Source organism: Mya arenaria, chromosome 2 (assembly GCF_026914265.1).
Source record: "Mya arenaria isolate MELC-2E11 chromosome 2, ASM2691426v1".
Classification (NCBI taxonomy): Eukaryota; Metazoa; Mollusca; class Bivalvia; order Myida; family Myidae; genus Mya; species Mya arenaria.
This window is the reverse complement of record NC_069123.1, coordinates 65,794,636-65,819,816: the sequence shown is the minus strand read 5'-3', so window position 1 is coordinate 65,819,816 and position 25,181 is coordinate 65,794,636. Positions and strand designations below refer to the sequence as shown.

Sequence of the window (25,181 nt, the reverse complement as noted above, 5' to 3'; positions counted from 1 at the left end):
GTGTAGTTACCCACAGGTGGCAGTATCAGTCAGACATTGTGCACATGTTTGTGTAGTTACCCACGGGTGGCAGTATCAGTCAGACATTGTGACATGTTTGTGTAGTTACCCACGGGTGGCAGTATCAGTCAGACATTGTGACATGTTTGTGTAGTTACCCACGGGTGGCAGTATCAGTCAGACATTGTGACATGTTTGTGTAGTTACCCACGGGTGGCAGTATCGGCCAGACATTGTGACATGTTTGTGTAGTTACCCACGGGTGGCAGTATCAGTCAGACATTGTGACATGTTTGTGTAGTTTCCCACGGGTGGCAGTATCGGCCAGACATTGTGCACATGTTTGTGTAGTTACCCACGGGTGGCAGTATCAGTCAGACATTGTGACATGTTTGTGTAGTTACCCACGGGTGGCAGTATCAGTCAGACATTGTGCACATGTTTGTGTAGTTACCCACGGGTGGCAGAATCAGTCAGACATAGTGACATGTTTGTGTAGTTACCCTCGGGTGGCAGTATCAGTCAGACATTGTGACATGTTTGTGTAGTTACCCACGGGTGGCAGTATCGGTCAGACATAGTGACATGTTTGTGTAGTTACCCACGGGTGACAGTATCGGTCAGACATTGTGACATGTTTGTGTAGTTACCCACGGGTGGCAGTATCGGTCAGACATTGTGACATGTTTGTGTAGTTACCCACGGGTGGCAGTATCAGTCAGACATTGTGACATGTTTGTGTAGTTACCCACGGGTGGCAGTATCAGTCAGACATTGTGACATGTTTGTGTAGTTACCCTCGGGTGGCAGTATCAGTCAGACATTGTGACATGTTTGTGTAGTTACCCACGGGTGGCAGTATCAGTCAGACATTGTGACATGTTTGTGTAGTTACCCTCGGGTGGCAGTATCAGTCAGACATTGTGACATGTTTGTGTAGTTACCCACAGGTGGCAGTATCAGTCAGACATTGTGCACATGTTTGTGTAGTTACCCACGGGTGGCAGTATCAGTCAGACATTGTGACATGTTTGTGTAGTTACCCACGGGTGGCAGTATCGGCCAGACATTGTGACATGTTTGTGTAGTTACCCACGGGTGGCAGTATCAGTCAGACATTGTGACATGTTTGTGTAGTTACCCACGGGTGGCAGTATCGGCCAGACATTGTGACATGTTTGTGTAGTTACCCACGGGTGGCAGTATCAGTCAGACATTGTGACATGTTTGTGTAGTTTCCCACGGGTGGCAGTATCGGCCAGACATTGTGCACATGTTTGTGTAGTTACCCACGGGTGGCGGTATCAGTCAGACATAGTGACATGTTTGTGTAGTTACCCACGGGTGGCAGTATCAGTCAGACATTGTGCACATGTTTGTGTAGTTACCCATGGGTGGCAGTATCAGTCAGACATAGTGACATGTTTGTGTAGTTACCCACGGGTGGCAGTATCAGTCAGACATTGTGACATGTTTGTGTAGTTACCCACGGGTGGCAGTATCAGTCAGACATTGTGCTAATGTTTGTGTAGTTACCCACGGGTGGCGGTATCAGTCAGACATTGTGACATGTTTGTGTAGTTACCCATGGGTGGCAGTATCAGTCAGACATGGTGACATGTTTGTGTAGTTACCCACGGGTGGCAGTATCGGCCAGACATTGTGACATGTTTGTGTAGTTACCCACGGGTGGCAGTATCAGTCAGACATTGTGACATGTTTGTGTAGTTACCCACGGGTGGCAGTATCAGTCAGACATTGTGACATGTTTGTGTAGTTACCCACAGGTGGCGGTATCAGTCAGACATTGTGACATGTTTGTGTAGTTACCCACGGGTGGCAGTATCGGCCAGACATTGTGACATGTTTGTGTAGTTACCCACGGGTGGCAGTATCAGTCAGACATTGTGACATGTTTGTGTAGTTTCCCACGGGTGGCAGTATCGGCCAGACATTGTGCACATGTTTGTGTAGTTACCCACGGGTGGCGGTATCAGTCAGACATAGTGACATGTTTGTGTAGTTACCCACGGGTGGCAGTATCAGTCAGACATTGTGCACATGTTTGTGTAGTTACCCACGGGTGGCAGAATCAGTCAGACATAGTGACATGTTTGTGTAGTTACCCACAGGTGGCAGTATCAGTCAGACATTGTGACATGTTTGTGTAGTTACCCACGGGTGGCAGTATCAGTCAGACATTGTGCTAATGTTTGTGTAGTTACCCACGGGTGGCGGTATCAGTCAGACATTGTGACATGTTTGTGTAGTTACCCATGGGTGGCAGTATCAGTCAGACATGGTGACATGTTTGTGTAGTTACCCACGGGTGGCAGTATCGGCCAGACATTGTGACATGTTTGTGTAGTTACCCACGGGTGGCAGTATCAGTCAGACATGGTGACATGTTTGTGTAGTTACCCACGGGTGGCAGTATCAGTCAGACATGGTGACATGTTTGTGTAGTTACCCACGGGTGGCGGTATCAGTCAGACATTGTGACATGTTTGTGTAGTTACCCACGGGTGGCAGTATCGGACAGATATTGTGACATGTTTGTGTAGTTACCCTCGGGTGGCAGTATCAGTCAGACATGGTGACATGTTTGTGTAGTTACCCTCGGGTGGCAGTATCAGTCAGACATTGTGACATGTTTGTGTAGTTACCCACAGGTGGCAGTATCAGTCAGACATTGTGCACATGTTTGTGTAGTTACCCACGGGTGGCAGTATCAGTCAGACATTGTGACATGTTTGTGTAGTTACCCACGGGTGGCAGTATCGGCCAGACATTGTGACATGTTTGTGTAGTTACCCACGGGTGGCAGTATCAGTCAGACATTGTGACATGTTTGTGTAGTTACCCACGGGTGGCAGTATCGGCCAGACATTGTGACATGTTTGTGTAGTTACCCACGGGTGGCAGTATCAGTCAGACATTGTGACATGTTTGTGTAGTTTCCCACGGGTGGCAGTATCGGCCAGACATTGTGCACATGTTTGTGTAGTTACCCACGGGTGGCGGTATCAGTCAGACATAGTGACATGTTTGTGTAGTTACCCACGGGTGGCAGTGTCGGTCAGACAGTGTGACATGTTTGTGTAGTTACCCACAGGTGGCAGTATCAGACATACATTGTGACATGTTTGTGTAGTTACCCACAGGTGGCAGTATCAGACATACATTGTGACATGTTTGTGTAGTTACCCACGGGTGGCAGTATCAGACAGACATTGTGATATGTTTGTGTAGTTACCCACGGGTGGCAGTATCAGTCAGACATAGTGACATGTTTGTGTAGTTACCCACGGGTGGCAGTATCAGACAGACATTGTGCACATGTTTGTGTAGTTACCCACAGGTGGCAGTATCAGACATACATTGTGACATGTTTGTGTAGTTAACCTCGGGTGGCAGTATCAGTCAGACATTGTGACATGTTTGTGTAGTTACCCACTGGAGACAGTATCAGTCAGACATTGTGACATTTGTTTGTGCAGTTACTTACCCACGGGTGGCAGTATCAGACAGACATTGTGACATGTTTGTGTAGTTACCCACGGGTGGCAGTATCAGTCAAACATTGTGACATGTTTGTGTAGTTACCCACAGGTGGCAGTATCAGTCAGACATTGTGCTAATGTTTGTGTAGTTTCCCACGGGTGGCAGTATCGGCCAGACATTGTGATATGTTTGTGTAGTTACCCACGGGTGGCAGTATCAGACAGACATTGTGATATGTTTGTGTAGTTACCCACGGGTGGCAGTATCAGTCAGACATTGTGACATGTTTGTGTAGTTACCCACGGGTGGCAGTATCAGTCAGACATTGTGACATGTTTGTGTAGTTACCCACGGGTGGCAGTATCAGTCAGACATTGTGACATGTTTGTGTAGTTACCCTCGGGTGGCAGTATCAGTCAGACATTGTGATATGTTTGTGTAGTTACCCACGGGTGGCAGTATCAGACAGACATTGTGATATGTTTGTGTAGTTACCCACGGGTGGCAGTATCAGTCAGACATTGTGACATGTTTGTGTTGTTACCCACGGGTGGCAGTATCAGTCAGACATTGTGACATGTTTGTGTAGTTACCCACGGGTGGCAGTATCAGTCAGACATTGTGACATGTTTGTGTAGTTACCCTCGGGTGGCAGTATCAGTCAGACATTGTGACATGTTTGTGTAGTTACCCACGGGTGGCAGTATCGGTCAGACATAGTGACATGTTTGTGTAGTTACCCACGGGTGACAGTATCGGTCAGACATTGTGACATGTTTGTGTAGTTACCCACGGGTGGCAGTATCGGTCAGACATAGTGACATGTTTGTGTAGTTACCCACGGGTGGCAGTATCAGTCAGACATTGTGACATGTTTGTGTAGTTACCCACGGGTGGCAGTATCAGTCAGACATTGTGACATGTTTGTGTAGTTACCCTCGGGTGGCAGTATCAGTCAGACATTGTGACATGTTTGTGTAGTTACCCACGGGTGGCAGTATCAGTCAGACATGGTGACATGTTTGTGTAGTTACCCTCGGGTGGCAGTATCAGTCAGACATTGTGACATGTTTGTGTAGTTACCCACAGGTGGCAGTATCAGTCAGACATTGTGCACATGTTTGTGTAGTTACCCACGGGTGGCAGTATCAGTCAGACATTGTGACATGTTTGTGTAGTTACCCACGGGTGGCAGTATCGGCCAGACATTGTGACATGTTTGTGTAGTTACCCACGGGTGGCAGTATCAGTCAGACATTGTGACATGTTTGTGTAGTTACCCACGGGTGGCAGTATCAGCCAGACATTGTGACATGTTTGTGTAGTTACCCACGGGTGGCAGTATCAGTCAGACATTGTGACATGTTTGTGTAGTTTCCCACGGGTGGCAGTATCGGCCAGACATTGTGCACATGTTTGTGTAGTTACCCACGGGTGGCAGTATCAGTCAGACATTGTGACATGTTTGTGTAGTTACCCACGGGTGGCAGTATCAGTCAGACATTGTGCACATGTTTGTGTAGTTACCCACGGGTGGCAGAATCAGTCAGACATAGTGACATGTTTGTGTAGTTACCCTCGGGTGGCAGTATCAGTCAGACATTGTGACATGTTTGTGTAGTTACCCACGGGTGGCAGTATCGGTCAGACATAGTGACATGTTTGTGTAGTTACCCACGGGTGACAGTATCGGTCAGACATTGTGACATGTTTGTGTAGTTACCCACGGGTGGCAGTATCGGTCAGACATAGTGACATGTTTGTGTAGTTACCCACGGGTGGCAGTATCAGTCAGACATTGTGACATGTTTGTGTAGTTACCCACGGGGTGGCAGTATCAGTCAGACATTGTGACATGTTTGTGTAGTTACCCTCGGGTGGCAGTATCAGTCAGACATTGTGACATGTTTGTGTAGTTACCCACGGGTGGCAGTATCAGTCAGACATGGTGACATGTTTGTGTAGTTACCCACGGGTGGCAGTATCAGTCAGACATTGTGACATGTTTGTGTAGTTACCCACAGGTGGCAGTATCAGTCAGACATTGTGCACATGTTTGTGTAGTTACCCACGGGTGGCAGTATCAGTCAGACATTGTGACATGTTTGTGTAGTTACCCACGGGTGGCAGTATCGGCCAGACATTGTGACATGTTTGTGTAGTTACCCACGGGTGGCAGTATCAGTCAGACATTGTGACATGTTTGTGTAGTTACCCCACGGGTGGCAGTATCGGCCAGACATTGTGACATGTTTGTGTAGTTACCCACGGGTGGCAGTATCAGTCAGACATTGTGACATGTTTGTGTAGTTTCCCACGGGTGGCAGTATCGGCCAGACATTGTGCACATGTTTGTGTAGTTACCCACGGGTGGCGGTATCAGTCAGACATAGTGACATGTTTGTGTAGTTACCCACGGGTGGCAGTATCAGTCAGACATTGTGCACATGTTTGTGTAGTTACCCACGGGTGGCAGTATCAGTCAGACATAGTGACATGTTTGTGTAGTTACCCACGGGTGGCAGTATCAGTCAGACATTGTGACATGTTTGTGTAGTTACCCACGGGTGGCAGTATCAGTCAGACATTGTGCTAATGTTTGTGTAGTTACCCACGGGTGGCGGTATCAGTCAGACATTGTGACATGTTTGTGTAGTTACCCATGGGTGGCAGTATCAGTCAGACATGGTGACATGTTTGTGTAGTTACCCACGGGTGGCAGTATCGGCCAGACATTGTGACATGTTTGTGTAGTTACCCACGGGTGGCAGTATCAGTCAGACATGGTGACATGTTTGTGTAGTTACCCACGGGTGGCAGTATCAGTCAGACATGGTGACATGTTTGTGTAGTTACCCACAGGTGGCGGTATCAGTCAGACATTGTGACATGTTTGTGTAGTTACCCACGGGTGGCAGTATCGGCCAGACATTGTGACATGTTTGTGTAGTTACCCACGGGTGGCAGTATCAGTCAGACATTGTGACATGTTTGTGTAGTTTCCCACGGGTGGCAGTATCGGCCAGACATTGTGCACATGTTTGTGTAGTTACCCACGGGTGGCGGTATCAGTCAGACATAGTGACATGTTTGTGTAGTTACCCACGGGTGGCAGTATCAGTCAGACATTGTGCACATGTTTGTGTAGTTACCCACGGGTGGCAGAATCAGTCAGACATAGTGACATGTTTGTGTAGTTACCCACAGGTGGCAGTATCAGTCAGACATTGTGACATGTTTGTGTAGTTACCCACGGGTGGCAGTATCAGTCAGACATTGTGCTAATGTTTGTGTAGTTACCCACGGGTGGCGGTATCAGTCAGACATTGTGACATGTTTGTGTAGTTACCCATGGGTGGCAGTATCAGTCAGACATGGTGACATGTTTGTGTAGTTACCCACGGGTGGCAGTATCGGCCAGACATTGTGACATGTTTGTGTAGTTACCCACGGGTGGCAGTATCAGTCAGACATGGTGACATGTTTGTGTAGTTACCCACGGGTGGCAGTATCAGTCAGACATGGTGACATGTTTGTGTAGTTACCCACGGGTGGCGGTATCAGTCAGACATTGTGACATGTTTGTGTAGTTACCCACGGGTGGCAGTATCGGACAGACATTGTGACATGTTTGTGTAGTTACCCTCGGGTGGCAGTATCAGTCAGACATGGTGACATGTTTGTGTAGTTACCCTCGGGTGGCAGTATCAGTCAGACATTGTGACATGTTTGTGTAGTTACCCACAGGTGGCAGTATCAGTCAGACATTGTGCACATGTTTGTGTAGTTACCCACGGGTGGCAGTATCAGTCAGACATTGTGACATGTTTGTGTAGTTACCCACGGGTGGCAGTATCGGCCAGACATTGTGACATGTTTGTGTAGTTACCCACGGGTGGCAGTATCAGTCAGACATTGTGACATGTTTGTGTAGTTACCCACGGGTGGCAGTATCAGCCAGACATTGTGACATGTTTGTGTAGTTACCCACGGGTGGCAGTATCAGTCAGACATTGTGACATGTTTGTGTAGTTTCCCACGGGTGGCAGTATCGGCCAGACATTGTGCACATGTTTGTGTAGTTACCCACGGGTGGCGGTATCAGTCAGACATAGTGACATGTTTGTGTAGTTACCCACGGGTGGCAGTGTCGGTCAGACAGTGTGACATGTTTGTGTAGTTACCCACAGGTGGCAGTATCAGACATACATTGTGACATGTTTGTGTAGTTACCCACAGGTGGCAGTATCAGACATACATTGTGACATGTTTGTGTAGTTACCCACGGGTGGCAGTATCAGACAGACATTGTGATATGTTTGTGTAGTTACCCACGGGTGGCAGTATCAGTCAGACATTGTGACATGTTTGTGTAGTTACCCACGGGTGGCAGTATCAGACAGACATTGTGCACATGTTTGTGTAGTTACCCACAGGTGGCAGTATCAGACATACATTGTGACATGTTTGTGTAGTTAACCTCGGGTGGCAGTATCAGTCAGACATTGTGACATGTTTGTGTAGTTACCCACTGGAGACAGTATCAGTCAGACATTGTGACATTTGTTTGTGCAGTTACTTACCCACGGGTGGCAGTATCAGACAGACATTGTGACATGTTTGTGTAGTTACCCACGGGTGGCAGTATCAGTCAAACATTGTGACATGTTTGTGTAGTTACCCACAGGTGGCAGTATCAGTCAGACATTGTGCTAATGTTTGTGTAGTTTCCCACGGGTGGCAGTATCGGCCAGACATTGTGATATGTTTGTGTAGTTACCCACGGGTGGCAGTATCAGACAGACATTGTGACATGTTTGTGTAGTTACCCACGGGTGGCAGTATCAGTCAGACATTGTGACATGTTTGTGTAGTTACCCACGGGTGGCAGTATCAGTCAGACATTGTGACATGTTTGTGTAGTTACCCACGGGTGGCAGTATCAGTCAGACATTGTGACATGTTTGTGTAGTTACCCTCGGGTGGCAGTATCAGTCAGACATTGTGATATGTTTGTGTAGTTACCCACGGGTGGCAGTATCAGTCAGACATTGTGATATGTTTGTGTAGTTACCCACGGGTGGCAGTATCAGTCAGACATTTTGTGTAGTTACCCTCGGGTGGCAGTATCAGTCAGACATTGTGACATGTTTGTGTAGTTACCCACAGGTGGCAGTATCAGACATACATTGTGACATGTTTGTGTAGTTACCCTCGGGTGGCAGTATCAGTCAGACATTGTGACATGTTTGTGTAGTTACCCACTGGAGACAGTATCAGTCAGACATTGTGACATTTGTTTGTGCAGTTACTTACCCACGGGTGGCAGTATCAGTCAGACATTGTGACATGTTTGTGTAGTTACCCACGGGTGGCAGTATCAGTCAAACATTGTGACATGTTTGTGTAGTTACCCACAGGTGGCAGTATCAGTCAGACATTGTGCTAATGTTTGTGTAGTTTCCCACGGGTGGCAGTATCGGTCAGACATTGTGCTAATGTTTGTGTAGTTACCCATGGGTGGCAGTATCAGACAGAAATTGTGACATTTGTATGTGTAGTTACCCACGGGAGACAGTATCAGTCAGACATTGTGCATTTGTTTGTGTAGTTACCAACGGGTGGCAGTTTCAGTTAGACATTGTGACATGTTTGTGTAGTTACCCACGGGCGGCAGTATCAGTCAGACATTGTACATCTGTTTGTGTAGTTTCCCACGGGTGGCAGTATCAGTCAGACATAGTGACATGTTTGTTTAGTTACCCACCGGTTGCAGTATCAGTCAGACATTGTGCTAATGTTTGTGTAGTTACCCACGGGTGGCAGTATCGGTCAGACATTGTGACATGTTTGTGTAGTTACCCTTGGGTGGCAGTATCAGTCAGACATTGTGCACATGTTTGTGTAGTTACCCACCGGTTGCAGTATCAGTCAGACATTGTGCTAATGTTTGTGTAGTTACCCGCGGGTGGCAGTATCAGACAGACATTGTGCACATGTTTGTGTAGTTGCCCACGGGTGGCGGTATCAGTCAGACATTGTGCACATGTTTGTGTAGTTACCCACTGGTGGCAGTATCGGTCAGACATTGTGCACATGTTTGTGTAGTTACCCACGGTCGGCGGTATCAGTCAGACATTGTGCACATGTTTGTGTAGTTACCCACGGGTGGCAGTATCGGCCAGACATTGTGACATGTTTGTGTAGTTACCCACGGGTGGCAGTATCAGTCAGACATTGTGACATGTTTGTGTAGTTACCCACAGGTGGCAGTATCAGACAGTCATTGTGACATGTTTGTGTAGTTACCCACAGGTGGCAGTATCAGACATACATTGTGACATGTTTGTGTAGTTACCCTCGGGAGGCAGTGTCGGTCAGACATAGTGACATGTTTGTGTAGTTACCCACGGGTGGCGGTATCAGTCAGACATAGTGACATGTTTGTGTAGTTACCCACGGGTGGCAATATCAGACAGACATTGTGACATGTTTGTGTAGTTACCCACAGGTGGCAGTATCAGTCAGACATAGTGACATGTTTGTGTAGTTACCCACGGGTGGCAGTATCAGACAGACATTGTGACATGTTTGTGTAGTTACCCACAGGTGGCAGTATCAGACATACATTGTGACATGTTTGTGTAGTTACCCACAGGTGGCAGTGTCGGTCAGACAGTGTGACATGTTTGTGTAGTTACCCACAGGTGGCAGTATCAGACATACATTGTGACATGTTTGTGTAGTTACCCACAGGTGGCAGTATCAGACATACATTGTGACATGTTTGTGTAGTTACCCACGGGTGGCAGTATCAGACAGACATTGTGATATGTTTGTGTAGTTACCCACGGGTGGCAGTATCAGTCAGACATAGTGACATGTTTGTGTAGTTACCCACGGGTGGCAGTATCAGACAGACATTGTGCACATGTTTGTGTAGTTACCCACAGGTGGCAGTATCAGACATACATTGTGACATGTTTGTGTAGTTAACCTCGGGTGGCAGTATCAGTCAGACATTGTGACATGTTTGTGTAGTTACCCACTGGAGACAGTATCAGTCAGACATTGTGACATTTGTTTGTGCAGTTACTTACCCACGGGTGGCAGTATCAGTCAGACATTGTGACATGTTTGTGTAGTTACCCACGGGTGGCAGTATCAGTCAAACATTGTGACATGTTTGTGTAGTTACCCACAGGTGGCAGTATCAGTCAGACATTGTGCTAATGTTTGTGTAGTTTCCCACGGGTGGCAGTATCGGTCAGACATTGTGCTAATGTTTGTGTAGTTACCCATGGGTGGCAGTATCAGACAGAAATTGTGACATTTGTATGTGTAGTTACCCACGGGAGACAGTATCAGTCAGACATTGTGCATTTGTTTGTGTAGTTACCAACGGGTGGCAGTTTCAGTTATACATTGTGACATGTTTGTGTAGTTACCCACGGGCGGCAGTATCAGTCAGACATTGTACATATGTTTCTGTAGTTTCCCACGGGTGGCAGTATCAGTCAGACATAGTGACATGTTTGTTTAGTTACCCACCGGTTGCAGTATCAGTCAGACATTGTGCTAATGTTTGTGTAGTTACCCACGGGTGGCAGTATCGGTCAGACATTGTTACATGTTTGTGTAGTTACCCACGGGTGGCAGTATCAGTCAGACATTGTGACATGTTTGTGTAGTTACCCTTGGGTGGCAGTATCAGTCAGACATTGTGCTAATGTTTGTGTAGTTACCCACGGGTGGCAGTATCGGCCAGACATTGTGACATGTTTGTGTAGTTACCCTCGGGTGGCAGTATCAGTCAGACATTGTGACATGTTTGTGTAGTTACCCACGGGTGGCAGTATCAGTCAGACATTGTGACATGTTTGTGTAGTTACCCACGGGTGGCAGTATCAGTCAGACATTGTGACATGTTTGTGTAGTTACCCTCGGGTGGCAGTATCAGTCAGACATTGTGACATGTTTGTGTAGTTACCCACGGGTGGCAGTATCGGTCAGACATAGTGACATGTTTGTGTAGTTACCCACGGGTGGCAGTATCGGTCAGACATTGTGACATGTTTGTGTAGTTACCCACGGGTGGCAGTATCGGTCAGACATAGTGACATGTTTGTGTAGTTACCCATGGGTGGCAGTATCAGTCAGACATTGTGCACATGTTTGTGTAGTTTCCCACGGGTGGCAGTATCAGTCAGACATTGTGACATGTTTGTGTAGTTACCCACGGGTGGCAGTATCAGTCAGACATTGTGACATGTTTGTGTAGTTACCCACGGGTGGCAGTATCAGTCAGACATTGTGACATGTTTGTGTAGTTACCCTCGGGTGGCAGTATCAGTCAGACATTGTGACATGTTTGTGTAGTTACCCACGGGTGGCAGTATCAGTCAGACATGGTGACATGTTTGTGTAGTTACCCTCGGGTGGCAGTATCAGTCAGACATTGTGACATGTTTGTGTAGTTACCCACAGGTGGCAGTATCAGTCAGACATTGTGCACATGTTTGTGTAGTTACCCACGGGTGGCAGTATCAGTCAGACATTGTGACATGTTTGTGTAGTTACCCACGGGTGGCAGTATCGGCCAGACATTGTGACATGTTTGTGTAGTTACCCACGGGTGGCAGTATCAGTCAGACATTGTGACATGTTTGTGTAGTTACCCACGGGTGGCAGTATCGGCCAGACATTGTGACATGTTTGTGTAGTTACCCACGGGTGGCAGTATCAGTCAGACATTGTGACATGTTTGTGTAGTTTCCCACGGGTGGCAGTATCGGCCAGACATTGTGCACATGTTTGTGTAGTTACCCACGGGTGGCGGTATCAGTCAGACATAGTGACATGTTTGTGTAGTTACCCACGGGTGGCAGTATCAGTCAGACATTGTGCACATGTTTGTGTAGTTACCCACGGGTGGCAGAATCAGTCAGACATAGTGACATGTTTGTGTAGTTACCCACCGGTTGCAGTATCAGTCAGACATTGTGCTAATGTTTGTGTAGTTACCCACGGGTGGCAGTATCGGTCAGACATTGTTACATGTTTGTGTAGTTACCCACGGGTGGCAGTATCGGTCAGACATTGTTACATGTTTGTGTAGTTACCCACGGGTGGCAGTATCAGTCAGACATTGTGACATGTTTGTGTAGTTACCCACGGGTGGCAGTATCAGTCAGACATTGTGACATGTTTGTGTAGTTACCCTCGGGTGGCAGTATCAGTCAGACATTGTGACATGTTTGTGTAGTTACCCACGGGTGGCAGTATCGGTCAGACATAGTGACATGTTTGTGTAGCTACCCACGGGTGACAGTATCGGTCAGACATTGTGACATGTTTGTGTAGTTACCCACGGGTGGCAGTATCGGTCAGACATAGTGACATGTTTGTGTAGTTACCCACGGGTGGCAGTATCAGTCAGACATTGTGACATGTTTGTGTAGTTACCCACGGGTGGCAGTATCAGTCAGACATTGTGACATGTTTGTGTAGTTACCCTCGGGTGGCAGTATCAGTCAGACATTGTGACATGTTTGTGTAGTTACCCACGGGTGGCAGTATCAGTCAGACATGGTGACATGTTTGTGTAGTTACCCTCGGGTGGCAGTATCAGTCAGACATTGTGACATGTTTGTGTAGTTACCCACAGGTGGCAGTATCAGTCAGACATTGTGCACATGTTTGTGTAGTTACCCACGGGTGGCAGTATCAGTCAGACATTGTGACATGTTTGTGTAGTTACCCACGGGTGGCAGTATCGGCCAGACATTGTGACATGTTTGTGTAGTTACCCACGGGTGGCAGTATCAGTCAGACATTGTGACATGTTTGTGTAGTTACCCACGGGTGGCAGTATCGGCCAGACATTGTGACATGTTTGTGTAGTTACCCACGGGTGGCAGTATCAGTCAGACATTGTGACATGTTTGTGTAGTTTCCCACGGGTGGCAGTATCGGCCAGACATTGTGCACATGTTTGTGTAGTTACCCACGGGTGGCGGTATCAGTCAGACATAGTGACATGTTTGTGTAGTTACCCACGGGTGGCAGTATCAGTCAGACATTGTGCACATGTTTGTGTAGTTACCCACGGGTGGCAGAATCAGTCAGACATTGTGACATGTTTGTGTAGTTACCCACGGGTGGCAGTATCAGTCAGACATTGTGACATGTTTGTGTAGTTACCCACGGGTGGCAGTATCAGTCAGACATTGTGCTAATGTTTGTGTAGTTACCCACGGGTGGCGGTATCAGTCAGACATTGTGACATGTTTGTGTAGTTACCCATGGGTGGCAGTATCAGTCAGACATGGTGACATGTTTGTGTAGTTACCCACGGGTGGCAGTATCGGCCAGACATTGTGACATGTTTGTGTAGTTACCCACGGGTGGCAGTATCAGTCAGACATGGTGACATGTTTGTGTAGTTACCCACGGGTGGCAGTATCAGTCAGACATGGTGACATGTTTGTGTAGTTACCCACAGGTGGCGGTATCAGTCAGACATTGTGACATGTTTGTGTAGTTACCCACGGGTGGCAGTATCGGCCAGACATTGTGACATGTTTGTGTAGTTACCCACGGGTGGCAGTATCAGTCAGACATTGTGACATGTTTGTGTAGTTTCCCACGGGTGGCAGTATCGGCCAGACATTGTGCACATGTTTGTGTAGTTACCCACGGGTGGCGGTATCAGTCAGACATAGTGACATGTTTGTGTAGTTACCCACGGGTGGCAGTATCAGTCAGACATTGTGCACATGTTTGTGTAGTTACCCACGGGTGGCAGAATCAGTCAGACATAGTGACATGTTTGTGTAGTTACCCACAGGTGGCAGTATCAGTCAGACATTGTGACATGTTTGTGTAGTTACCCACGGGTGGCAGTATCAGTCAGACATTGTGCTAATGTTTGTGTAGTTACCCACGGGTGGCGGTATCAGTCAGACATTGTGACATGTTTGTGTAGTTACCCATGGGTGGCAGTATCAGTCAGACATGGTGACATGTTTGTGTAGTTACCCACGGGTGGCAGTATCGGCCAGACATTGTGACATGTTTGTGTAGTTACCCACGGGTGGCAGTATCAGTCAGACATGGTGACATGTTTGTGTAGTTACCCACGGGTGGCAGTATCAGTCAGACATGGTGACATGTTTGTGTAGTTACCCACGGGTGGCAGTATCAGTCAGACATTGTGACATGTTTGTGTAGTTACCCACGGGTGGCAGTATCGGACAGACATTGTGACATGTTTGTGTAGTTACCCTCGGGTGGCAGTATCAGTCAGACATGGTGACATGTTTGTGTAGTTACCCTCGGGTGGCAGTATCAGTCAGACATTGTGACATGTTTGTGTAGTTACCCACAGGTGGCAGTATCAGTCAGACATTGTGCACATGTTTGTGTAGTTACCCACGGGTGGCAGTATCAGTCAGACATTGTGACATGTTTGTGTAGTTACCCACGGGTGGCAGTATCGGCCAGACATTGTGACATGTTTGTGTAGTTACCCACGGGTGGCAGTATCAGTCAGACATTGTGACATGTTTGTGTAGTTACCCACGGGTGGCAGTATCAGTCAGACATTGTGACATGTTTGTGTAGTTACCCACGGGTGGCAGTATCAGTCAGACATTGTGACATGTTTGTGTAGTTTCCCACGGGTGGCAGTATCGGCCAGACATTGTGCACATGTTTGTGTAGTTACCCACGGGTGGCGGTATCAGTCAGACATAGTGACATGTTTGTGTAGTTACCCACGGGTGGCAGTATCAGTCAGACATTGTGCACATGTTTGTGTAGTTACCCACGGGTGGCAGAATCAGTCAGACATAGTGACATGTTTGTGTAGTTACCCACAGGTGGCAGTATCAGTCAGACATTGTGACATGTTTGTGTAGTTACCCACGGGTGGCAGTATCAGTCAGACATTGTGCTAATGTTTGTGTAGTTACCCACGGGTGGCGGTATCAGTCAGACATTGTGACATGTTTGTGTAGTTACCCATGGGTGGCAGTATCAGTCAGACATGGTGACATGTTTGTGTAGTTACCCACGGGTGGCAGTATCGGCCAGACATTGTGACATGTTTGTGTAGTTACCCACGGGTGGCAGTATCAGTCAGACATGGTGACATGTTTGTGTAGTTACCAACGGGTGGCAGTATCAGTCAGACATTGTGACATGTTTGTGTAGTTTCCCACGGGTGGCAGTATCGGCCAGACATTGTGCACATGTTTGTGTAGTTACCCACGGGTGGCGGTATCAGTCAGACATAGTGACATGTTTGTGTAGTTACCCACGGGTGGCAGTATCAGTCAGACATTGTGCACATGTTTGTGTAGTTACCCACGGGTGGCAGAATCAGTCAGACATAGTGACATGTTTGTGTAGTTACCCACAGGTGGCAGTATCAGTCAGACATTGTGACATGTTTGTGTAGTTACCCACGGGTGGCAGTATCAGTCAGACATTGTGCTAATGTTTGTGTAGTTACCCACGGGTGGCGGTATCAGTCAGACATTGTGACATGTTTGTGTAGTTACCCATGGGTGGCAGTATCAGTCAGACATGGTGACATGTTTGTGTAGTTACCCACGGGTGGCAGTATCGGCCAGACATTGTGACATGTTTGTGTAGTTACCCACGGGTGGCAGTATCAGTCAGACATGGTGACATGTTTGTGTAGTTACCCACGGGTGGCAGTATCAGTCAGACATGGTGACATGTTTGTGTAGTTACCCACGGGTGGCGGTATCAGTCAGACATTGTGACATGTTTGTGTAGTTACCCACGGGTGGCAGTATCGGACAGACATTGTGACATGTTTGTGTAGTTACCCTCGGGTGGCAGTATCAGTCAGACATGGTGACATGTTTGTGTAGTTACCCTCGGGTGGCAGTATCAGTCAGACATTGTGACATGTTTGTGTAGTTACCCACAGGTGGCAGTATCAGTCAGACATTGTGCACATGTTTGTGTAGTTACCCACGGGTGGCAGTATCAGTCAGACATTGTGACATGTTTGTGTAGTTACCCACGGGTGGCAGTATCGGCCAGACATTGTGACATGTTTGTGTAGTTACCCACGGGTGGCAGTATCAGTCAGACATTGTGACATGTTTGTGTAGTTACCCACGGGTGGCAGTATCGGCCAGACATTGTGACATGTTTGTGTAGTTACCCACGGGTGGCAGTATCAGTCAGACATTGTGACATGTTTGTGTAGTTTCCCACGGGTGGCAGTATCGGCCAGACATTGTGCACATGTTTGTGTAGTTACCCACGGGTGGCGGTATCAGTCAGACATAGTGACATGTTTGTGTAGTTACCCACGGGTGGCAGTATCAGTCAGACATTGTGCACATGTTTGTGTAGTTACCCACGGGTGGCAGAATCAGTCAGACATAGTGACATGTTTGTGTAGTTACCCACAGGTGGCAGTATCAGTCAGACATTGTGACATGTTTGTGTAGTTACCCACGGGTGGCAGTATCAGTCAGACATTGTGCTAATGTTTGTGTAGTTACCCACGGGTGGCGGTATCAGTCAGACATTGTGACATGTTTGTGTAGTTACCCATGGGTGGCAGTATCAGTCAGACATGGTGACATGTTTGTGTAGTTACCCACGGGTGGCAGTATCGGCCAGACATTGTGACATGTTTGTGTAGTTACCCACGGGTGGCAGTATCAGTCAGACATGGTGACATGTTTGTGTAGTTACCCACGGGTGGCAGTATCAGTCAGACATGGTGACATGTTTGTGTAGTTACCCACGGGTGGCGGTATCAGTCAGACATTGTGACATGTTTGTGTAGTTACCCACGGGTGGCAGTATCGGCCAGACATTGTGACATGTTTGTGTAGTTACCCACGGGTGGCAGTATCAGTCAGACATTGTGACATGTTTGTGTAGTTTCCCACGGGTGGCAGTATCGGCCAGACATTGTGCACATGTTTGTGTAGTTACCCACGGGTGGCGGTATCAGTCAGACATAGTGACATGTTTGTGTAGTTACCCACGGGTGGCAGTATCAGTCAGACATTGTGCACATGTTTGTGTAGTTACCCACGGGTGGCAGAATCAGTCAGACATAGTGACATGTTTGTGTAGTTACCCACAGGTGGCAGTATCAGTCAGACATTGTGACATGTTTGTGTAGTTACCCACGGGTGGCAGTATCAGTCACACATTGTGCTAATGTTTGTGTAGTTACCCACGGGTGGCGGTATCAGTCAGACATTGTGACATGTTTGTGTAGTTACCCATGGGTGGCAGTATCAGTCAGACATGGTGACATGTTTGTGTAGTTACCCACGGGTGGCAGTATCGGCCAGACATTGTGACATGTTTGTGTAGTTACCCACGGGTGGCAGAATCAGTCAGACATAGTGACATGTTTGTGTAGTTACCCACAGGTGGCAGTATCAGTCAGACATTGTGACATGTTTGTGTAGTTACCCACGGGTGGCAGTATCAGTCAGACATTGTGCTAATGTTTGTGTAGTTACCCACGGGTGGCGGTATCAGTCAGACATTGTGACATGTTTGTGTAGTTACCCATGGGTGGCAGTATCAGTCAGACATGGTGACATGTTTGTGTAGTTACCCACGGGTGGCAGTATCGGCCAGACATTGTGACATGTTTGTGTAGTTACCCACGGGTGGCAGTATCAGTCAGACATGGTGACATGTTTGTGTAGTTACCCACGGGTGGCGGTATCAGTCAGACATTGTGACATGTTTGTGTAGTTACCCACGGGTGGCAGTATCGGACAGACATTGTGACATGTTTGTGTAGTTACCCACGGGTGGCAGTATCAGTCAGACATGGTGACATGTTTGTGTAGTTGCCCACGGGTGGCGGTATCAGTCAGACATTGTGACATGTTTGTGTAGTTACCCACGGGTGGCAGTATCAGTCAGACATTGTGACATGTTTGTGTAGTTACCCACGGGTGGCAGTATCGGCCAGACATTGTGACATGTTTGTGCAGTTACCCACAGGTGGCAGTATCAGTCAGACATGGTGACATGTTTGTGTAGTTACCCACGGGTGGCAGTATCAGTCAGACATTGTGACATGTTTGTGTAGTTACCCACAGGTGGCAGTATCAGTCAGACATGGTGACATGTTTGTGTAGTTACCCTTGGGTGGCAGTATCAGTCAGACATTGTGCTAATGTTTGTGTAGTTACCCACGGGTGGCAGTATCAGTCAGACATTGTGACATGTTTGTGTAGTTACCCACGGGTGGCAGTATCGGCCAGACATTGTGACATGTTTGTGTAGTTACCCAGCGGTTGCAGTATCAGTCAGACATTGTGCTAATGTTTGTGTAGTTACCCTTGGGTGGCAGTATCAGTCAGACATTGTGACATGTTTGTGTAGTTACCCACGGGTGGCAGTATCGGCCAGACATTGTGACATGTTTGTGTAGTTACCCACGGGTGGCAGTATCAGTCAGACATTGTGCTAATGTTTGTGTAGTTTCCCACGGGTGGCAGTATCAGTCAGACATTGTGCACATGTTTGTGTAGTTACCCACGGGTGGCAGTATCAGTCAGACATTGTTCACATGTTTGTGTAGTTTCCCACGGGTGGCAGTATCAGTCAGACATTGTGCTAATGTTTGTGTAGTTACCCTTGGGTGGCAGTATCAGTCAGACATTGTGCACATGTTTGTGTAGTTTCCCACAGGTGGCAGTATCAGTCAGACATTGTGACATGTTTGTGTAGTTACCCACGGGTGATAGTATCGGTCAGACATTGTGACATGTTTGTGTATTTACCCATTGGTGGCTATGTGGATATGATTATATACATAATATGAAGGTTTTCAAGACTTTCACTCATAAAATTTGCAAATATCTGCATTTGCCTCGAAGAATTTGGATGAAGAAACTGGAATGTGTTTGTATCAAATTTGGATTTAGCATTAAAATCCCCGAAATAACTCTAATTTATAGATACTATACAGCATCATAGCATACCTAATATTAAGGCACATCAAATATTGTTAAATGTGATTTTTGGGGTAAAACGTTAAAAAATGTTAACAAAAGTATGAATTTCTGGGATTTGTCTGTATCAAAATAACATCTAGCAATAGAAATATCAGAATAACTATATGTATAAGATAGTAAACAGCACTATAACACATCTAATGTGTAGACTCATCATATATTGTTAATTGTGATTTTTGGGGTAAAATGTTAAAAAAAGTAAACAAAAGAATGAATTTCTGGGATTTGTCTCTATCAAAATTAGATCTAACATAAGAAAATTCAGAAAAACTATATTTATTAGATAGTATACAGCACCATAACATATTGTATGTATAGACACATCATCTGTTGTGAAATAGGAATTTTGGGGTAAAATGTTTAAAAATGTTAACAAAAGTATTAATTTCTGGAATTTGTCTACATTGAAATTAAATTTAGCAATAACAATTTTTGTTACCGGGTACCGGAATAACCGTATTTAATAGATAGTATACAGCACCATAACATACCTTATGTGTAGACTCATTATTTATAGTGAAATATTATATTTGGGGTAAAATGTTAAAAATGTGAACAAAAGTATGAATTTCTGGAATTTGTCCGTATCAAACTTTTATTTAACAATAATCGTACCAGAATAACTTTGTTGAATAATTATTATACAGCACCATAACATACCTTATACATTGACACATCATCTATAATTGTGAAATATGAGTTTTGGGGTAAAAATGTTTAAAAAAAATCATTTTGGTGGGAATTTCTGGAGTTTGCCAAGAACTGGAAGAAATTAAGCTGAAACTTATATTAAACTGCTCTACAACAAACTTAAGTTGCTGATTAGCATAACATGAAAAAGGTGATTATTTGGTTAAAGTGTTATAAATAAACGTTAACATTTCTGGAATTTGATGGAATGTAGCATTGTCATATCAGAATAACTGTATCGTATAATCTTATACATTGATATCAATTGTATATTAATATTGCTAACTGTGAAATTGTACATTGCTGACACAATACAAACAATAACAAGATTAATAGTTTTCATGTATATTGTTATGCGATGAATTGCGATCCGAACATATCCGAAGATGTTGCGTTCATCGATTGATGAACGCAATTGCCGAAAGGCAGTTCATTTAAGGAATGGAAGTTGAGGTGTAAATATTATAGAAAGGAAGTGAATTCAACGTCAACAATGTTGAATAAAACGGCACATCGTTTCGCAGCAAAACCAATGACGTTGATATAAACAGAAATATGATAGTAACAGACAAAAAATCGGACTAATAAACTTTTATATGATATTTAATCATGAGGACTTACTTATTGAGCATATGCTAATGTGGAGTGAGCAGATGTAATGCGAAGTCTGAAAGTGTAAGAGGTTTGACAAGGGGTCGTGGTATGAATAAGATTTAAAATGCTGTTTGGATTCTGTCGCGACCTATATGCTCTGACATAAACGAAGATGGAAGCTTGTTGTACTGCACTTGCAAGAAAGATAATGTGAAGCAGATACGAAGAGTGTAACCAGTGGTATTGCATCATATGAGAGTAATATTATTAATATGAAAGAATTCACGTTTAGAGAGAAAAACACCGTTGTGCTTATGAATGACAATGCTGGGGTCAGTGATGATGTGTTAAGTATCACAGTTTACGGGTATTTCTTCAAGTTCAGGGCTGGAAAGGACACACTGTTTTGAACCCGGTAGAAAGGGGTTGGGAAGTAGAATATATCCAGTGACAACTGAAACAGCACCAGTTCATGCTCATATTATGAAAGTTGTACAGTGCGCTTGTCAAACTGTCTGCCATATAGTAGCATGCAGGTTGGATTTGATTGTTTAAGGCCTGCTCTGCATGCAAATGCTGTGGGATTTCTTTTGTAATCAGCGTTTAAATTTGTGCATATCTAATGCTACATTAAGGCACTGACATTGCTAATCTAATCAACTAAAAACATTATAAAGTTTAATGTGTGTAAAAATAACCAATTATACATATGTTACAAAATATCTACAAGTTCACTTTAAGTTTTGAACATGAAATAAAAAAGTTACATATTTGGGGCTTGTATTCATTGTTTATGGTCAAATTCCAGAAATCGAACATTTTCGTTTATGCTTTCAGAACTTTTTATCTCAATATCACATGTCTTGTTTGATCTGATAGCATAAAGTTTTCCAATGTTATTTTCCATGAAATGTAGCTCATGTCAGTTCGGCTAAATAGTCAGTTTTGTGAAATAATTGTTCAGTCGTTGATTCAGGTTTAGGCAAATACCAGAAATTCGCAAATATATTTCTTTTTTTTTCATTTCTTTTTTGGTTAATATTTTACATAATATTCAGCCATATAAGCTGTTTCTATACACTAAAGTAAATTATTTTTCAATATATGGCAATTGAACATGTAAGTGATTGATTCCAAATATTCCATGTTTTGTAATTCTTTACCCTAAAAATCGCACTGTTTACACTGTCAAGTAATTGACAAAATCCAGAAATTCTCATTTTTATCTAATGTCTCAAACCTTTTACTGCAAAATTCACCTTTCACACAATACGATGTTTCTATACTTAAGATTTACTATACTATAACCTATTAAATAAGTAATTCTGGCAGTATTCGTGCAAAATTTGGCTAAATCATTGGCAAATTCCAGAAATTCTCACTTTTATTTAATTTTTCAAACATTTTACCCCGTAAATCTCATTTCTCACTCTACAATGTTTCTATACTTAAGGTTTGTTGTACTGTACTATAATATCTATTTAAGTTACAATAATTATGGAAAATTGTATTGCAACAATTGACACAATTCTTGGCAACTCGGAAACTCTCATTTTTATTTAATTTTTCAAACATTTTACACAAAAACTCACATTTCACACAATACGTAGTTTCTAAGCATATGGTATGTAATACTGTAGTATAATTTCTATTAATTACAATAATTCTGGTAATTTTATTGCAAAATTTGACAAAGTAATCGGCAAATTCCAGAAATTCTCATTTTCATTTAATTTTTCAAACATTTTAACCCAAAAATCACATTTCACAAATTTACGTAGTTTCTATACTTTAGGTATATTATAATATAATATGCTATCTATTATAAACAATAATTCTGGTGATTTTATTGCCAAATTTGACAAAATTATTAGCAAATTCCAGAAATTCTCAGTTTTATTTATTTTTTCAAACAATTTACCCAAAAAACATATTTCACAAATAAGGTGTTTTTTTTTTAATTTTCGGTATATTAAACTGTATTATAATATCCATTACATATAGTAATTCTGGTTATTTCAGTGCAAAATTGGATACAGTTATTTGCAAATTTCAGAAATTCCCATTTTCATTTAATTTTCCAAACGTTTCACCCCAAAAATAACTATTCACAAAATTACGTAGTTTCTATACTTTAAGTATGTTTTACAGTAGTATAATATATATTCAATACAGCAATTCTGGTAATTTTGTTGCATAAATTGACAATATTATAGGCAAATTCCAGAAATCCTTATTTTCGTTTATTTTTTCAAACATTTTACCCCAAAAATCATCTTTCTCAAAATAAGATATTCCTTTCGGTATATTAAACTGTTTTATAATATCTATTACATACAGTAATTTTGGTTATTTTATTGCAAAATTGGACACAGTTATTGGCAGATTCCAGAAATTCACACTTTTATTTAATTTTTCCAACATTTTACCCCAAAAATCACATTTTGCACCATGTGATTGTTCTATACTTTTAGTATGTTAAATGTGATGCCTGAAATTTCAAAATCCACCGAAAGAAATTCTGTGCATTTTTTCCCCCATTTTTTTTATTTTCCCTGGACTACTAGTTATTATTGTTTGCATAGATGAAATCATTGTACGAAACATACCCGTACCAGGTTCAATGCTGTTTTCGAGCCGCACACAGTTAGCGGGGAAAACGCCGGTCTGGCAGGTGCGCCGGTTGTAACCAAGGTACCATGTGTCGTCGAGCGCGTGCACTGCCGAGAGAACGTCGCCTGCCTTGAGGTTAATGCACTTCTCCGTATCCGATCCGTCATAGTTTTGCACAGCTCTGTACATGTTTACCCAAAATGGAGCTTAGAACTCAGCTAAAATGGCCGCCTCAAGAATCTGTCCTTATTATATAACAGCTGCAGTATGAGCAAGTGACTGATCTACTCAACAAGTGTGAACACTAGCAATAAGGATATAACAGTTTCACTTCAGATTCCAGGAAAGATATTTATTGAGATCCTGTATAACAATGATTATATCAGCAAAATTTAATTTACATAAACTTATTCGGGAAAAAGAAAATTAAAATTAAATAACTTTGTCTGCGAAGTTGTCTGCTGGTCTCTGATTTGCAGCTTTTTCAATTCTTCTAAAAATAATAATGTTCTTTTTTAGATATCATAAGCCCAGTGATGATGCAAGATTAATGTGCATTGATGCGTGTTCAAGTATCATTTGAATATCTTGAAATTATTTTGAATACAAAACAGCGAATGAGAGTGCAATCATGTTTTTTTTATTTAATAATAATTGCTTTAATATAAGTTAACATAAAGCATTCGAATGCAAATCTCTCTCTCTCTCACACACTCTCTCTCACTCCCTATCTCTCTCTCTCTCATATATATATAGGGTTGGGCCACAAGATTTTACAACGTTAGAAATCGTCACTCCACCTAAATGTATTTAAGGCTAAACAGTAAAAATATTTCACGGTACATATCCTTATGGCATGGGGACACCCTAAGTTAATTTCCCATTTGGTACGAAATGTTAAAAAATGATTGGTACTAAACGTTTACAATATATCTTAATATGAAACCTAAATTTCGCATTCGATGACACTGTTCTCCAAGTTTCGCGTGCGCATACATTCCACTTGAAAATACATTTGTATTATCTGTCACTCTGTTATCATTCCTAGTCTGTTAAATGGAACTCCTATCAGCGGCAGGGTCAGACGGTTGTCAAAAAATGAAAACTTTTGACCTTTTGCAATGATTTTCATTGCATGACTGTGGTAAATGCAGACTAAGTTATGATACATTTAGTACAGTATTACACTGAACTTTTGGAGTGTCACACGATTTCTGAAAATGCGTTTTAACACTGAGGACTACCTTCCCCCGAATTGTTTATAAACAATTTTCGGAAATATAAGTTAGTCTGCTGATTAATGAAATTGTATCAATTCGACTCTCTTGTATAAGTTTATATGTACGAGAATTGATACAATCAAACTGAGTCAATCAACCGACTAACGTGTTAATTCTTTTATTTTGATCCTTAAACAGTATAATCAAAAAGTTTCTTTTGACATTTAAATACTAAGTGTAAGTTTCTTAATTTAACATACAAACTGAATAAGGCATTTCTTGCTTGATCAATAATATGTTATTGCCATTACAACGTCGTCGTCATCATCATCGTCATCATCATCATCATCATCATCATCATCATGAAATATTAACACCTGGATTGTTTTTACTTAAAATGTAATGTATTAAATCTTTCAGAAAAAGAGAAAACTAAATAGGTGACAACAGTTCATCTTAGCGTCCTATCCAAGATTTAATTAACTCGATTTATATTTTTCATAATTGAAAA

General features: G+C 43.6%; 1 protein-coding gene across 3 annotated transcripts in view; it reads right to left on the bottom strand.

The window, feature by feature from the left end:
- The window catches only part of LOC128202999 (DC-STAMP domain-containing protein 2-like), a 44,391-nt gene extending 20,671 nt beyond the window's left edge, over positions 1-23,720 (bottom strand). For 2 of the 3 annotated variants that reach the window (XM_052904242.1, XM_052904225.1), the window contains exon 1: positions 23,447-23,720. In XM_052904242.1, coding sequence (XP_052760202.1) covers positions 23,447-23,639 — 193 coding nt within the window. In that variant the 5' untranslated portion in view covers positions 23,640-23,720. The remainder of the gene's footprint in view (positions 1-23,446) is intronic. The other variant, XM_052904236.1, reaches the window with a different exon arrangement.
- Positions 23,721-25,181: the final 1,461 nt, after the last annotated feature.